The sequence below is a fragment of the Mercenaria mercenaria genome, chromosome 16, assembly GCF_021730395.1.
Source record: "Mercenaria mercenaria strain notata chromosome 16, MADL_Memer_1, whole genome shotgun sequence".
In the NCBI taxonomy this organism is placed as follows: domain Eukaryota; kingdom Metazoa; phylum Mollusca; class Bivalvia; order Venerida; family Veneridae; genus Mercenaria; species Mercenaria mercenaria.
In genome coordinates this window covers 25,585,665-25,603,190 of record NC_069376.1, presented here as the reverse complement: position 1 = coordinate 25,603,190, position 17,526 = coordinate 25,585,665, and the positions used below count along the sequence as shown (strand labels likewise).

The window sequence follows — 17,526 nt, the reverse complement described above, 5'->3', positions numbered from 1 at the left end:
CAATTTACCAAAAAAAAACACAACGAACAAAATGCTTAAAAATTTGGAACTGAAAAAACTGGACCAAGTTATAACATGAAACAATAACAACTAGAACTTTAATGGATACAGAAAAAAAAAACTCTAATAATCAATGAAAAGTTACATTGTTCCCCATACAATACTGAAATATAAAGGGCAAAATTAATGTGAAAAAAAGGACTCTTCTAAATCATTATGCTTTTTATATGCACTGCACATATCTACCAATACAAGTATCACAACAATATAAATATAAGTGAAATTGAGTTCAATTTTCCATTAAAAAAAATTACATAATAAATGGTGAAGAAGTATTTTATCAAAAAGTTGATAAATTATGTTGGTTAAGTCAACATAAAAAGAGATAGCCTGTCATAAAAAAAGACCATAATTATTGATTTGTGTATTAAGCAATTTCCATAAATCAATGTCTGTTAAAATGCATAATTATGGATAAAAATTCATAAAAAAAAAATGAAAAATGAAATAATACATAAAAGATGAAACTAAATCAATTTAGTTTCTTTACAAATTGCCAAGATGGTCTCTATTCTTTTATCTAACTTTTCCATCTTAATTTCTTTTCCTTTAAAATATAAGACAAAACCACTGATGTCATATATCATTCTAAAGAACTCCGAGCATGGTACTAGGAAAGTTTTTACTTTTCAAAATATCTTTAACATCATCAAATGATTAAGATAGGGCTTTTAAATTCTGACCATTTTTGAAAAAAAAATAAAAATTTAGCTTTTTTTTGTTGACTGATTGTTATAAAACTGGAGATATTTTAGTGAATTTGCCAGACTTTTACAACAGGAAAAATATATTTTTGGCTTTAAAGTTGACATTCTAGAAGAAATCCTAAAATTTGAAAATCCTCAGAGACCTTTAGAATGATGTACCAGTAAAGATGAAAGCTGGACATTGCAAAATCAAGCCAGGAAAAACTCTGTTACGGATTGGGTTGATCGAACACTTATATTCAACTTATCTTATTTTAAAAATATTGGGTACTATGAACATGTAAATGAATATCATGATGTGAACCATTTTCAGAATTTCTGTAAGACAAAATTGGTTCCTACCCTTATACAACATCCAAACAATGATGAGACCATACTGGTCACTTGTGGTCAGTTTCTGGTATTGACCGTTCCATGTAACTACTTGAACAGCTCCTGGTAAACAAATAAACAAAGTTAACGGAACTTTAAAGAATAAACAAACTATGCCAAGCAAAGTGGTACCATCTCATACATTCAAACTTCGTTGTTTCAAATTGGATAAATCAAACAACACCTTTCATTGGAACTCATCGTCAGGTCCGGCAAAATCCCTGTATAATGTTTACTGTTTGGTGACTCAAACAAATTTTGTCGGTCCCGACAAGTTCAAGTTAACAAAGTGCCACTGTATTATTTTTATCTTTTTAATGCTATGAATTTTACATTAAAGTTAAAATTAAAGCATGCAGTAAAATAAAGCATGTGGTCTTTCCAAAACAATGTTTCTTATGGTAATGGACACGTAATAGCAAATGGTTAAATTACCACGAAATTAAATTTCTTGGCCCGGGAAAACCTCTTTTCGATATCAACTAGACAATATATTATTTTCATTATAATACAGTACCTTTTTGCCTGACTGATTCAAAGAAATTTTGCATTGTTCAGTTTGTCATGTACTAATGCCAGCAACATAATAAACATCAAATGCTCATAGAATCAACTCAAATATTTTAAAAAGAAACAATTTTACCAAGATGTGATATGGAGAATATAAAATATATGTGGAATTAAATACCTGACTCCATGGTTTCAAATCTAATTTTGGGAACCAGTCTAAATGCAACCTTGCCATTGGTCGATTCAAGATCATGCTCAGAAACAACCAATCAGAGGCTGAATTTTGGGACTGGTCTCCAAATTCAAAGACTGCATCACCTTAGTGTTAAAAGTGAATAAGTCCTTCTTTAAGTCAATGGAGTTATCCACTTTTTGCACTAAGGTGACAAGTCTGGTCCCCAATCTCAGCCTTTTACAGACAAGGAACCTGATATCGGATTCTTCTTTTAACCTGAACCTTTCTCACACAAAGAAATAAGCGTTCTTTTATGTACTTCAATAATATAAATTTGAACATATTTCAAATTTTAAATGTTTACAGAATTTTCACTTCTTGGCACTCAAAACAACCACAAAGAACAACATAAACAGTATGTTTCCAAGAAATGTCTTTAAAAGCAGGTTTATTCCATCACACTACAAAAATCTGAAGTCTTGCAACTCAAATACTCAAATACTGACATGATTCATATCCAAAATGCTATTTATAGCAAAATGTTGTCTGGTGCATTTAAAATCAGATACACTTAAAAGCTTTGTATAGCAGTCTATGTATCTATGCATATGCTAACAGGATTTACTTCTACTGTTACACACATGAAACAATCAGATATTTAATTTAGACATCCTTAACTTTTTGCAATTTGTAACTGCCATATTGATAAAAGATAGTACGGTAACCTTTGTCAGAAAGGCTATTTTGAATTTGACAACATACTATTATTATTTTGTAGTAATTTATCAGATACTGTGTTTATTTTAAATTCAAAAATAGCATGCTCTGAAATTATCTTGTGGAAACATTTGCAAAAACTTTAACATCTTTTTTCAAACAATGCGTACCAAATTTTTTCTTCACCCATACAGATATTTTTCCCTTTGAATCGCTGAACGCAACACGTGGCAAATTATTCTTTACACGTGCCCATGCTATACATGTAATATAACCTAAGATTGCAAACAGAAAAGTACAAAATAGCATTAAATGATGAAACAGATTCAGCTTGGTTTGGCCTAAAATAAAACACTGTTTGTTTCCCCTCCACCTACCTACCCACAAAAAATTTAATTTAACTGGTCGCATGAGGGGAAATAAAGGTATTTCTAAGGTTGGCCTTGATGGAAAATCAAAAGGTGACAATCTTAACAACTTCTGAACAGTTCAGGTGAATTGCCAAAAGAGAGTTAGTGGGCAGTGGCTAGCAGGTTGGACTGCAATGCCAGCAATCCAGGTTCACTTCCCAGTTGAAGGTGATAACGTGACAAGTGTTCAGTGCTAGGTGATTTACTTAAATAAATGCTGTTTCCAGTAGTATCTGCCTAAACTAAATGCTGGGGAGGTAAATATGATGCCTGTCATAGGCTCACATGAAAGTAAGTTTCTCCATCCATTTTAGGCCAGGACTTTCGTCGACTACCTAATAAAGGCATGCTAAACAAGACTTTTTTACCTTTTAACTTAACATTTTTCTTTAAGGCAAAAGGTTCGTTTCGATCAACAAATACTTACAGACACTTTCAAGATATTAATAATAACAGAATCCTCAAACTACATAATAGATCCCTGAATTTATCTTACCACTATGCCCTTCTAATGTCTGATTCATGGAGAGGTTACTAGGGGCTGCTAGACCCTTTGCCTTCACATCCTTTCCTGTAAAAGTAAATATACAGAACTGTAATGAGAGAGGTCAAGAGTTCATACCTGTATGGGATATGCATGTTTTTTATTATACATTTTAAAACCACTGTTTTTTTTTGTTTGTTCATTTTGCTGAACTTTAAGCCGCACCTACACAGACTCTCTTCAAGTCATATTATATGACGTCTTATTTAATCCAGTTTTTAATGGTGGAGAAAGACCCGTGAATATTACCCAACCTGGAACAATTTCAGTCATGGATGTATTCCTGGAAAGTACCATGAATACTACCTAACCTGTAACAATTTCAGTCATGGATGTTTTCCTGGAAAGAACCATGAATATTCTCTAACCTGGAACTATTTTAGTCATGGATGTATACCTGGAAAGAACCATGAATATTACCCAACCTGGAACAATTTCAGTCATGGATGTATACCTGGAAAGAACCATGAATATTACCCAACCTGGAACAATTTCAGTCATGGATGTATACCTGGAAAGAACCATGAATATTACCCAACCTGGAACAATTTCAGTCATGGATGTATTCCTGGAAAGAACCATGAATATTACCCAACCTGGAACTATTTCAGTCATGGATGTATACAATGGAAAGAACCATGGACATTACCCAACCTGGAACTATTTAAGTCATGGATGTATACCTGGAAAGAACCATGGACATTATGATTATCCAACCTAGAACTATTTTAGTCATGGATGTATACCTGGTAAGAACCATGGATATTACCCAACCTGAAACAATTTCAGTCATGGATGTTTTCCTGGAAAGAACCATGAATATTATCTAACCTGGAACTATTTTAGTCATGGATGTATTCCTGGAAAGAACCATGAATATTACCCAACCTGGAACAATTTCAGTCAGGGATGTATACCATGAAAAAACCATGGATATTACCCAACCTGGAACAATTTCAGTCATGGATGAATACCTGGAAAGAACCATGGATATTACATGTACACAATCTGTAACAATTTCAGTCATGGATGTATACCTTGAAAGAACCATGGATATTACCCAACCCTGGAACTATTTCAGTCATGGATGTATTCCTGGAAAGAACCATCAATCTTCTGCAAGCAAGCTTGATGAATTCCTCACATGAAAAGTTACAAGCTTAGTATGGCTCAAACCAAAGGATAAACGATTCAATGACAGCGACATTAACCACTTACCCACTTTCTCCTTAATAAACACATGAAGTGTCAAGGTTCAAAATGTTGATATTTTAACCTTAGATTGTTGCATACTTTTTAATATATATTATAATTATTCAAAATCGAAATTTGCATTTCAAAACAGTGCACATAATGTTAAAGAGTCAATTGACTAAATTTATTTATCAGACAATTTTTAGCAGAAGAATAACACTTATTAATTTTATAGGCATATTACTGTAAAAGAACAAATTTTTGCTGGGTTAAAATTCCGCGAATATGAAATTTTGAGTATGTTCTCGGGGTTAAATATTCACGACATTGGAAAAATGGTATCCTACTAATTTGTACTATACTTATGGTGAAATATTTACACAAGGATTAATTTTCACGAGATGTAGGGCTTTGCAAAAATTAAACCCTCACGAAAATTTCTGCTTTTACAGTCACCAAAAATGAATAATAAATCACATATTTCACCCTTCTGTTATCTGATAAAATTAGCTTCTTTGCTGAATCGGAAACAAAATAATTTAATGTCCTTTTTCTCTTCAGGCTTCACTTAGTCAGTTGTATGTTCTCAATCAAACTTTTATCACAAATTTTATCTCAAAATACTCATTCTTTATGTTAATTACGCAAGGGTAAAATAAGTACTGAATATATTTTAAATATGGTAGAAAATACTACACACTTTTTTGACAAATTGTTCATGTCAACTCTGCACTAAAGATCACCTCAGTATAACTTCCACTACTATAAAACATGTATTATATTATGTTATACAGACCACCGTTTCCTCTTTCATTTAACTATAAAAAATTAGAAATAAACCTGTGCTAACTAGTGAGGTACCACAATTGTATAAATACACATGTACCACCATTTTTCTTTCCAATTAGCTCAACTTAAATCATGTAAATTTACCTGTACTGAAGGACAACCTGTCAACAAAAACCAGTTTTTTCTCAGTTCCCAAGGGTGGTCTTTACAGACAGGTTTGACGATATTAAGATCTGTTCACAAACTATACAGTTTTTTTAAATGCTTTTGAGAAAGTTTATTAAATACAGTATTTAACCATACAGCATTATAAATAAGATCAAAGAAGTTTGCATTTTTATTTTGGGTTCCTGAAAAATACTTTCTGCCAATGACCTATTACTAATCTAGACTGGGTACAGGGCTATAAACTAATTTTAGAAACCAGTCTAAGTATTCAGCTTTGTCATTAGTCAATATATAGACTGATATCAAAATCAACCAATCAGGTGCTTAGAACTTTTAGTCTGATCTCTAAAACTCTGTTTCATAATTAAACCTTAGATCTAGTCAAGTACAAATTTCTAATGTACAATCATACTTACCGTACTTTATAAAAATTATGTTCTCAAATAAAATTTTTGTTACATCGCGCACCATGCAGCTTGCTATTAGTGATTAATCATATTGATAGGCAATAAGTAACTTCACAAACCTGTTTGGGTCTCAAGTTTGAGTACTTTTAAGAGTCCATCTTCTCCGCCACATGCGATGTAGCCCTGGTCTTTGTTCCACGATACACATCTCAACTTTGTGTTGTTGGGTATTGCAATCTATAATAAATAAATGTAGTGCATGAAATGCCAGTTTTAAGCACAAAGTTGAACGTGCTCAGCAATTGCCTGTATTAAACAGCCTCTAGTGTTAAACAGCTAGTCAAATACAATGCAACCTCTGTAGAGCAACACCCTTTGGGAGATACAAATATTAACTGTTATGTAGAGGTTGTTGTTCTGCAGAGGTAAATTTGATAGTATATTTCAACTTAGGGAAATTTGGTGATGTTGTTATAGAGAGGTTTTAGCTTAGGAGAGGGTCGCTCTGGAGAGGTTGTACTGTAACTTCCTAATTTTACTTTCTGTTCTAGTCTCCACCTGTCTGAAGCAGCCACCTGCATCAGTGACCGGAAAATCTATAAACTGATAAAAAAATCTTGATCTTACAGATTATCTGTAAATATAACCCTGCGATATTGGTTTTCTACGACGTAATGAATAAAATGATTGCAAAGTTTGGAAGGAATATAATTAAAGTGCTTACTGTCAGTCGCCAAAAGAATACAAAACGTACATCTACATTTTGTTTGTGGTTAGTATCCGAAAATATGAGTTTTGCAAGTTCATTCCAGATAAAAATGGATAGTTGAAAGCACTTTACTTCATATGATTATGTATTTGACGGTTTCACCAATCGCTCTTAAACTCTTTACCGTACACTGAAGTAAGCACTATGTAAAACAGTAATTGATTTGCACTTTTATATCAACATTTTAACACTATTCAACGGTGTTTAATATATTTTCAGTTAGTTGTTGGTAGGTCGTATACAAATCAGCATTTACTGGACATTATGTTAATTGATAAACTTAGGGTACATGACTGAAAGCCATGCTCACTGCAAATCCTGCTAACATTAATTTTGGACCCAACCATTATATTAATCAAGTAACACCCATTTAACATTGATTTTTTATCAACATCTCCCTGAACTCTCAATTATTAGCATATACAATCTTGAATGCAAGTCAGGGTTTTTTCTAGCTAATTTGGGAACATAGCCTATACCCCCTAAATTGGGAATTTTGACGCATAAATGTTCCAAATTGGGAAATGTTTAGTACCATAGGATATAGTAAAGATGTATTTAAGCACTTCCTTACACACTTGTTTCACATTGTACAACCTCCTTAACATACTGCCATTACAAAATTGTCCATAATTTGGTCAATGTTTGTGCAATTTTGATGAATTTTTTTTCAGAATGTAGATTGGGAATTTTTGCACTCATTTTGGGAAAAATACACTTTTTGGCATTGGGAATATAGCCGAATAACGGATATAAAAACGGCCGATAAAAACCCCTGCAAGTACATATTTAAGAATGTCTTAAACATTCTATAATTATTCAGCAATGGTTCATATAAATCGGGCCAATATATTATAACTGTATGGTATAGGTTTTTAAAAAGCACAACATGACCAATAACAACAAAGATGGTCATGTCTTCGGACAAATTTCTAAAGCTTTTTCATGCTTCTCAGTGATTGAATGAATGTCATTGTGGTACCAGTTTTGGGATTAAATAAACAAGAAGTCATGATGACCCTATATCACTCACCTGTTAAACATGGCCTTGGAATCATCAAGATAAACATTCTAACCAAGTTGCATGAATACAGAGTCATAAATGTGGCCTCTACAGTGTTAACAAGCTTTTCTTTTGATTTAAGTGGTGACCTAGTTTTTGACCCCACATGACCCAGTGTCGAACTTGGCATAGGAACTATCAAGATAAACATTCTTACCAATTTTCATGAAGATAGGGTCATAAATATGGCCTCTGTAGTGATAACAAGCATTTCATTTGATTTTAGCAGGTGACCTTGTTTTTTGACCCAGTTTCAAAACTGACCTAGGAATCATGAAGATGAACATTCTGACCAAGTTTCATGAATATAGGGTCATAAATGTGGCCTCAAGAGTGTAAACAAGATTTTCCTTTCATTTGACTGGGTGACCTAGTTTCTGACCCCATATGACCCAGTTTTAAACTTAGCATAGGAAACATCAAGATAAATATTCTCACCAAGTTTCATGAAGATATGGTCCTAAATATGGCCTCTACAAGGTTAACAAGCATTTTCGTTCGATCCTAGTGTGACCTAGTTTTTGACCCCACATGACCCAGTTTCAATCCTGGCCTAGAAATCATAAAGATGAACATTTTGACCAAGTTTCATGAAGATTGGGTCATATATGTTGCCTCAACTCTGTTAACAAGCGTTTTGTTTCATTTGGCCAAGTGACCTAGTTTTTGACCTAACATAACCCAGTTTTAAACCAGGCATAGGAATCATCAAGATAAACATTCTGACTAAGTTTCATGAAGATAGGGTCATAAATGTGGCCTCTAGGGTGTAAACAAGCTTTTCATTTCATTTATTAACCTGGTGACCTCGTTTTTGACCCCACATGAACCAGTTTCGAACTCATCAAGATAAACATTCTGTGCAAGTATATATCAAATCAAAGCATAAATGAAACCTCCATATGTCTAAAAGGGCCATAGTAGAAAATTTTGCGCCTTTCAGGGGCAGTATCTCTTACTAGTACTTATGATGGAATCTAACAGGTCTTCGAAAGGAACTGGGATCTTGAGACTTAAATGTGTGTAAATCTGGTTAAAATTGAATGTTAAATATTGCTTCTATCATGTTCACAAGGTAAAAATTAACAAATTTTGGCTCTAGGGGTCAATCATGGGTTGTAACTCCTGTAGCTAAAAAAATTCAGCTCAGAGATGTTTATATGCTGTTAATGGACGCGACCATCAGAAAATAAAAATAGCGTCAGTTAAGTTATGGCAGCCAGAACTATAACTCCTGAACCTATGATTGGATCTGCCGGATTCACCCTGGAATCAAAGATCAATTGTTGTTAAAGATATTTTGCCTGCTGCACAGTAAATGGGCCAATATTTTCAAAAAACATGTAACTGCATTTTTTTCATAGAGGAACATCTGTTTCAAGTTTTGTTAAAACTGTATTCAATGTGTTTTATTAGTATTCAAATGCTGCAGTAAAAAAGAAATCACATAATCAATCCAAAAAAAATTTGAAAGCCATTTTATGGCTGAAAATTGGCCATTTTTTCATGTAATGCGTTAGCATTGGATTTTTACACTTTTCAAAAATGCTACAGTATTTTCAAATAACAAAATATAAGTTTGATTTTAATACCTTTAAACAGATAATTTTATTACCTTTAAAATGATGTATAACATTGATGATCACTAAAGCCGTTACATTTTTATGAATATGATAATAAAAAGTGACTCGTGTAACACTACTGTTTTTAACAAAAATGCTAAATTTTGAATTGAACACAAAATGTCTTAATTTTACATATTCAAAATAATTTTCTTGCTCACTGTCTTACTATGTATTTGTAGAATACGAAAAAAATGCTTGCAGCACTTATCAATGGACATTTAAGTAAAAAAGTCTATTTTACCACCCAAAAAACTATTTGCGTGAAAAAAGTGTAACGTCCGTCCCCCACTATTATTTTGTAATTGAATATGAATATATTGATATTAATTTCTTTCATATATGCTTAATGACATACCTATCATGAAAATATGAAAAATAAATAGATCTGTAGCCTTGCTGGGGAAAAAAATGACGAAATATCAAAAGTTATGTGTAACGTCCGTCCCTGTAACGTCCGTCCCCCTATATATGCTTTTCTTAATCTTGTACAAAATGAAGTGTTTTCATGTTTTGATGGTAATTTCTGATACTATTATTTCACAAGAGTATGTAAAAAGTATGAAATTATCAAAAAAATGTTGAAATTTTTTTTTTCCATACTTTTGAGAATTTTAAATTGAAAACTAAAAAAAAAAAAAAACAGAAAATTAGAGCAAAAATCTTAGTTTTTTATGCTATGTGAGTAAATTTGAATGAAATTAACTCCTGTTTGATAGGACATGCATCAATAAGTAATAAGTATATAAAAAGATTCATTTAGATTTATATGATGTTGTATCATCTTCATCTGAAAAATAGGGGGGACGGACATTACAAAAAAGGGACGGATGTTACAAAAATTGTGATAATTGAATATTTCTTATATTCTGATTTTGTTATCCATCAGTAACTTTTTGTAGTTTATATATTGATAAATAAAGATGCTATGTGTTAAATCATTCCCACTAAAACATTTATTTACAAATATGAGGCCATTATTCAAAAGAATAATATGTCACATGTAACGAGACCCCTGCTGGAACAACAGTTGGCTATAAAAACAACATGAGAAAAATATACAAAACTGATAAAATGGATCCACTAAACTAGGCCCAGTTTATACATGTGTATATCTCTGGATCCTTGTAAGATTCTAAAACAACACTTACCCTTCTTGTATAAACACATACTTTGGGAAAACTTAAGCGTTATTATACAAGGTGCCATAAAACTGGACCCTGTATATACATTTCTGGATCCATACCTAGTCCTTGTAAAAACACTGACTCTCTTAATGAACCTTGTATAGGAGAGATCGTGTTTGTAAACAAATTCTATTTTTAGAACTGATAAGACAGTGATCGGGTGGGCAGAAGCCGACTGTCCATGTTTTTTGTAAACAGTGATGTTTTTCTAACAGTCTAAACTTTCTTAAAACACAAATTACATAAATAATTTTTTGATCAATGGAAAGGTTATAAAACAAGCAATTTATTGATTACTTTTAATTGTTATTTCGAAATAAAATGGATTAATTATGAACGCGTAACTTACACTGTTTTTCTAAAGGTTGTGAAAATCACTACGCCGCTTTTAAAATTATATGTCATTTAAAACGGTTATTCATTGAAAAAAGATATTTGGACACAAAAATATGAAGATTGTTAGTATTTCAAATCTTTTTGAATTTTGAAAATCCATAAATGAGCAAAAAAGTTATTAAAAATTAAAAATTCTGATTCAATACGCAAACGGTGTTAAAATCATTTGTTTTGCCAACCACCAGAAAAACAGATGTTAACGCGTGACGTCACGGCGATCTCTCCTATATTATACAAAGTGATTTCTTTTGAAAAACTGAGAAAGGGGAGGAGCTTGTTGTCATATGCAGATTAGGAGTGGGACTAAATGTGTGAAATTCTTTTAAGTTGAACTAATTTTATGATACAGGCTCATGCCAGTGATGATGGCCATACGGTTGTGTAGACCCTTAAATTGAATAAATAAAATTCTAAATTATGGTCAGTTCCTTAACAAAATCTGATGTGTCATGGCAATGAATCAAAGATATTTTAAGTAAATGTACCAACTGTTGTACAGGGTCCAGGGTATTTTTTTTTCAAACTCATATTTTTAGTCATTACAGCATATTTTTCCCCTCCTAATGGATCCTGCCCTTCAATCCCCAAAACTGGGGAATAAAAAATACTGTCTATCTAAATGCATTTTCAGCATTACTTTCAGATTACATACTTCAGGGATTTTTCTTAATCTATGAATATGATTTATAGTGGTATCTGTGAAATTCAAACTGAAACAAAATGATCCTCCTCACCTCGGTTCAAAAAGTGTTTGATGTCAGAGCTCTTATCCCCTTCTTGTGCTGGGATGATGACTACTGTCACTTTCTTAAAAGTGTATGATATTACATGATACATATCATTTACATGTTCATAAAAAGAAATATTTTAATACGTTTTCTCATTTTGTTCTGTTTCGTTTTGTTTTATGCTTCAACATAGTTTTTGAAAAATAAATTGTTAGAAATTATGGTGAATTTGTAACATCCATCCTAATTTACTTAACTCTAGCAGTAACATGTACCATTAATTACCACACACATATCTTTTATTGAATTACATTAGCAGTATAATGAAAACTTAGAAACACCTTTCATTAAGTCAGTGAATACATAGGATGAACACTATCAATTTCCTGATAAAAAAATACTGTTTTCTTTTTCTCTCCATATTTTAAAACTCTAATTCAGCATACTTCTGTTTATTTTATTACTTTGTATCATTTTTCATTCATCTAGATAGGTTTAACATTAACAGAATCTGTATTTATTCAGTAAAGCCACATTAAAGCTTGAAAAACAAATGTATATAATTAGTGTAACGTCCGTCCCCTCATAATGTAACGTCCGTCCCCCTTTGCCATCAGTTTCTCTTTACTAGTTTTGAAGCCTAAATAAAAAAGAAATATACAAAAAACTGAATTGTTTAATAACTTATGTTCTTGTGTCTTCATTTAAAAGGTTGTTATCCAGTTAAGTATAATATTATAAATGGTAACGGGAAAAATATGAGTATGGCTGTTTTTTTCCTTGTCTGCTTCGACAGGTAAAATAACAAAAAAATTTTTTTTTTCAATTTTTGGCAAATTTTTTATAAGTTTCTTGTAAAGATGTACTGGTTTATTGATTTGGTGAATTTTCTCATCTAAATGACAGTAAACAGCCTCAGAAACAAGCTTTTTACATTCCCATGTAACGTCCGTCCCCTTGCCCAACCACTGATAGAAAATGATGTATAAAAACATAAATTAGCAAAAAGTTATCTATTATTTTACTTTTTCATGAAGTTAAAACATACAACTTCATGAAAAAGGCTTAACAGGTAAAAAATCTTTAACTTTAATTTTTGACTTTGATGCTAACACATTTGGCCCATTAACTGTGCAGCAGGCAATTTTGCAAGTTTGTATAAAATCAAACCGTAAACGCAAAAGCCAAAATAGCAAAGGGGCTATAATTCTGAAACCCAGTTTTCGAAAGGAATCGAGATCATATTATGCCAATATAAGTTGTGTGCAAATTTTATTAAAATCAATTACAAAATGTGGTCTCAATTGTGTTCACAAGCCAAAATAGCAAATACGAATCATCAAGATAAACATTCTGACCAAGTTTCATGAAGGTCATAAATGTGGCCTCTATGGTGTTCACAACCTTTCCTTTGATTTAACCTTGTGACCTAGTTTTTGACCCCACATGATCCAGTTTTGAACTTGGCCTAGAAATCATTAAGATAAACATTCTGTGCATGTCTGTATCAAATCAAACCGTAAAAGAAGTCTCTATATGACTGCAAAAGCCGAAATAGCAAATTCTGGCCCTATAAGGGGCCATAACTCTGGAACCAATGGTGGGATCTGGCCAGTTTTCGAATGGAACTAAGATATTATACCAACATAGGTTGTGTGCAAGTTTAATTAAAACTGATTGCAAAATGTGGTCTCTATTGTTTCACAGATGCCGACTGACAATCACAAAAGCTCATAGGTCTTGTCTCTACTTGACAGGTGAGCTAAAAATGTATACAACAATATGATGATATTAATATATTGATTAACTTTCTGTTTTTCTTTAAATAAAGAGATGAAAAGAGGTCACATGTAGAACTTTGTGCATTCTACTAAAATACTATGTGATCACCGCTTGACATGCACGGGATTATGTAAATTAACCAGAAATAACAACACTGTCAAAATTAAATTACGTCTGTCGAAGATGTTAGTCTTGGGGATATCAGTGTACATTTTACATCTTATTTGCATTAATATCTTAACAGATGAAATAAATAATGGTCTACATTTCTGAAACCATAAATTAGGGTCAAATTAATAAAAAAAAAAATAATCAAACGTTTTTTTGAACAATCCAATTAGTCATCAAATGTAATATTTATATATGATTATCAATAACATCATAATTATATCTTATGTATAAACATTTTATTTCATTCTTTTCATGAGTTTTATAGTGGTTTTTGTGTCTTAAGGTATCTTCCGGTATCTTTCTGTTTTTTGGTGTCTTTTGGCATTTATATACCAGCCTTGATTATATACACCTATTATTCCAAGATTATATGACCCTGTGTAAAAAAGAAATGTTTATAAAGGGAAAGGTTAATTTTAGTTAAAATTATGGCAGTGGCTACGCAGTGTTTTTCCCCACTAATTTGGGAATGGGGCCGGGGCCTTTACAATTGGGAAAAATGCATCGGAAAATGCCTAATTTGGGAATTGTTAAAACTAATATCTTCTGTTAAAATGTCACATTTAAGAAAGAAAATGGCCATAATTTATGATTATGCATTAATTTATCAAACTGTCTGTGTTTCAAATGTTTGTAGTTTTAGTCTTGTTTGATGAAGTTGGAAAAAAAAGAAAATATAATTAACTTTGGGAATTTTAGCCTTGAAATTGGGAAAAAAAAACATACTATTTTCCATTGGGACTGGGGCCCTATTTCAGTCCCAAATTGGCTAGAAAAAAAACACTGCTACAATTACGGTACCGTAATCCTAGCCTCAAATTCTAGGATTACGGAAGTTCCATATTCCTAGACAACCCTTTGAGGATAGGCTAAGATTACGGAAGTATTTAAGAGGCATCAAATGTATGTTAGGACATGCATAAATGATGTTGTAAACTTACTTATTTCACTTACTGTAGCTTTTTTCTTTTCATGGCTTTCTTACCATTTCTTGTTATCGATATCAGCCATTTTGGATTAGTATCCCTGTTTCTCGTATTCTCAGGGTTTCTCATATTCTCGTTTTTTTGCCTTCAAATTGTCAAATAATTTAATGTTTGTTATTTTCTAGACAGGAATGCTACAAAACTGACACACTGAAAATTTCAAGTGATTTGAATGCATATTGTCGAAACTATCAGCATTTTACTCAGTTTTCAAAAAAATCCTTATTTTTTTCTGGTGGTGACACCGTGTTAGCAAATGTGCCATAAATTATTGATTATACAATTAATTGTAGTATTTCTTGATGTATTTACAACAGAATATATCTTTTTATAACACAATGGTAATTTTAATGTTTTAAATTCTACAACTTATTTGTGATGAAAAGTCAAATCGAAATCCACGGGAATACGAGAAACTCTTGGTCCATTTCTGCGGGTGAGGGTGGTATCAAATACAGGAACAAAATAATTAAATGGGATAATTTCAGTAATATTTTATAACTCCATCTGAAAGACAAGTGAATTTTCTACAAAATAGCACCCAAATGCTGTTTATGAAATGGTAAATCTGTTACTGGGAATAAAAACAACCCCTTAGGCCCCCGAGAATATGAGAAAACAGGATATAAACTTTTAAAAACCATATATGAATGGGGGCGTGCGGAAATATTATAGAAATATGAGGGTCAAAGTTTCTATACTTTAAATTTTATGAGTTGTTTATACTAAATATATTTATTATCATTTCTTTTTAAAAAAAGGCAGACAAACAAAGAATAATATTCTTATTAACAGCTAAAAAGGATTTTCAAAAATATACTTTAAATTTTATGATTTGATTTTGCCTGTCACTTAAGATTTCTGCGGGTATAGAATCGGGCGAAATCAACATCCGTACACGTTTTTTTTTAATTTTGTTTTCGCTATTTTAAGTGAAATAAGTAAGTTTACAACATCATTTATGCTTGTCTTAACATATATTTGATAACTCTAAATACTTCCGTAATCCTAGTCTATCCTTAAAGGATTATCTAGGCTGAATACGGAACTACCGTAATCCTAGAACCTGAGGTAAGGATTACGGTACCGTAATCTTAGCCACTGCCTAAAATTATAGCACATTTATAAATACATGTATCCTTCTTGCATGATTTTTAGTAAAAATTTTACTAAATAGTTTAAACAGCTGTCCACAAGTGGTATTGTCATTCAATCTTAAATAGCTAATAAACTTGTATCATATCACCACAGAGTTCATGGATTAATATGAAGGTGCTGGGATTTTCAGTTTTTCTTTGACTTCTAAAAGACAAAAAGGTCAAAGAGAAAGCCTATAACACCTATGTCCGTCCACAACTCGAGTATTGCTCATCCATCTGGCACCCCTGGCAAAAGTCCCTCTCATACAAAGTCGAAAAAGTGCAAAGATCAGCTGCACGGTTTATCTTTAGCGATTATAATTATACAAGCAGTGTAATCCAGATGATTAACACCTTAAACTGGCAAACTTTAAAACAACGGCGCATTCTCTCATCTATTTTTACAAAATCTGAACGAATCATGTATGCGTCGACCATAACCATCTAACTCCGACCAGAAACCTGAACTACCTAATTCCACAGTCCCGTACTCAATACCACATGAACTCCTTCTTCCCCCGTACAATCAGACTATGGAATGGCCTTCCTCAATATGTACAGTCCAGCCCCAGCCTCAACATATTTGCTGAGCGGCTGGCTACTGTACATCTGCAGTAACTTCCTTCACTATGTTTTTAACTTAGCACCTGTAGTAATTTTTATTCTTTGCACCTAATGAGTTTTCTCATTTTTAACACTGCCCAGACAAGCGCCTTCCAGTCATAATCGTTAATGATTGTTGGAAGAATCATGTAGATGTAGATAGATGTAGACATTGCAGCTTACTCCCAACAAACCACCTAAGCAAAATAAGTTTTGGCAATCATGTGTCACTTCAATCCTGAAGGTGAACATAACATGAAAGATGAATCAAAATAAATATTCAGACGGGCACAGTTTTGAGTACGAAAAACTGCAGTACGAATCGAACGCAAAGTCTAACGCTTCATTAGCAACAAGGATTGACAATAAATAAACACATATTCCAAGTGATTACCTTTTTGCTCAAATAAACAAACATTGTTACACAATTTAACGTGGTCCTGTGCTCACTTAAATTCTCGATATTCTATTAAAATACATTTGTTTTTACGACCAAGTTGTGGAATTTGACCGATTCGCACGAATTGTGAGATTTTACGAAGAAGATGAGGATATACCCCAGTCTTGACCGTAACGATTCCGTTCATTTAGGTTGAACACCAATAAATCAGGCTACCATTTATTTCAACAGAATCCACTTGATAACGTTATATAGACATTTTCTAGAATAATATAACAGATTTCCAGACACTTATTTTCCCATCATGAAATACGTATCTTCTGCAGAAAAATGAAAAAATGGTCTTCTCTTTACTTAGTCTGGATTACCTGTCCCTTCACTGTCGATAAAATACATAGTACGACGGGAACCAGATTACTGTTTACTTCTTTCTGTGTCACTTTCCTTTATCTAAAATTCTTACTCCCATTTTTATCAAGCATGCAAAAGAGCAAATTCTGAAAAATAGACGGTACAAATAGCAGTAGAGTAAAAGAAAATACAATGCTGCTGAGACAGTGCACAAGGAAATTTTAAGTAAGGAGTATTGGGACTCTTTTCATTGTGAAATTATTTTTCATATCTTGG

The 17,526-nt window shown here is 32.4% G+C and overlaps 1 protein-coding gene across 5 annotated transcripts in view; it reads right to left on the bottom strand.

Moving 5' to 3' along the window:
- Positions 1-17,028, bottom strand: part of LOC123544334 (WD repeat-containing protein 35-like) — a 50,251-nt gene extending 33,223 nt beyond the window's left edge. For 3 of the 5 annotated variants that reach the window (XM_053526431.1, XM_053526433.1, XM_053526435.1), the window contains exons 1-5: positions 16,894-17,028; positions 6,173-6,290; positions 3,448-3,522; positions 2,712-2,816; positions 146-163 (exon numbers count right to left, since the gene is read on the bottom strand). In XM_053526431.1, coding sequence (XP_053382406.1) covers positions 146-163; positions 2,712-2,816; positions 3,448-3,522; positions 6,173-6,290; positions 16,894-16,917 — 340 coding nt within the window. In that variant the 5' untranslated portion in view covers positions 16,918-17,028. Of the gene's footprint in view, positions 1-145; positions 164-1,109; positions 1,203-2,711; positions 2,817-3,447; positions 3,523-6,172; positions 6,291-16,893 lie in introns of all 5 variants that reach the window. The other 2 variants (XM_053526432.1, XM_053526434.1) reach the window with 1 other exon arrangement.
- Positions 17,029-17,526: the final 498 nt, after the last annotated feature.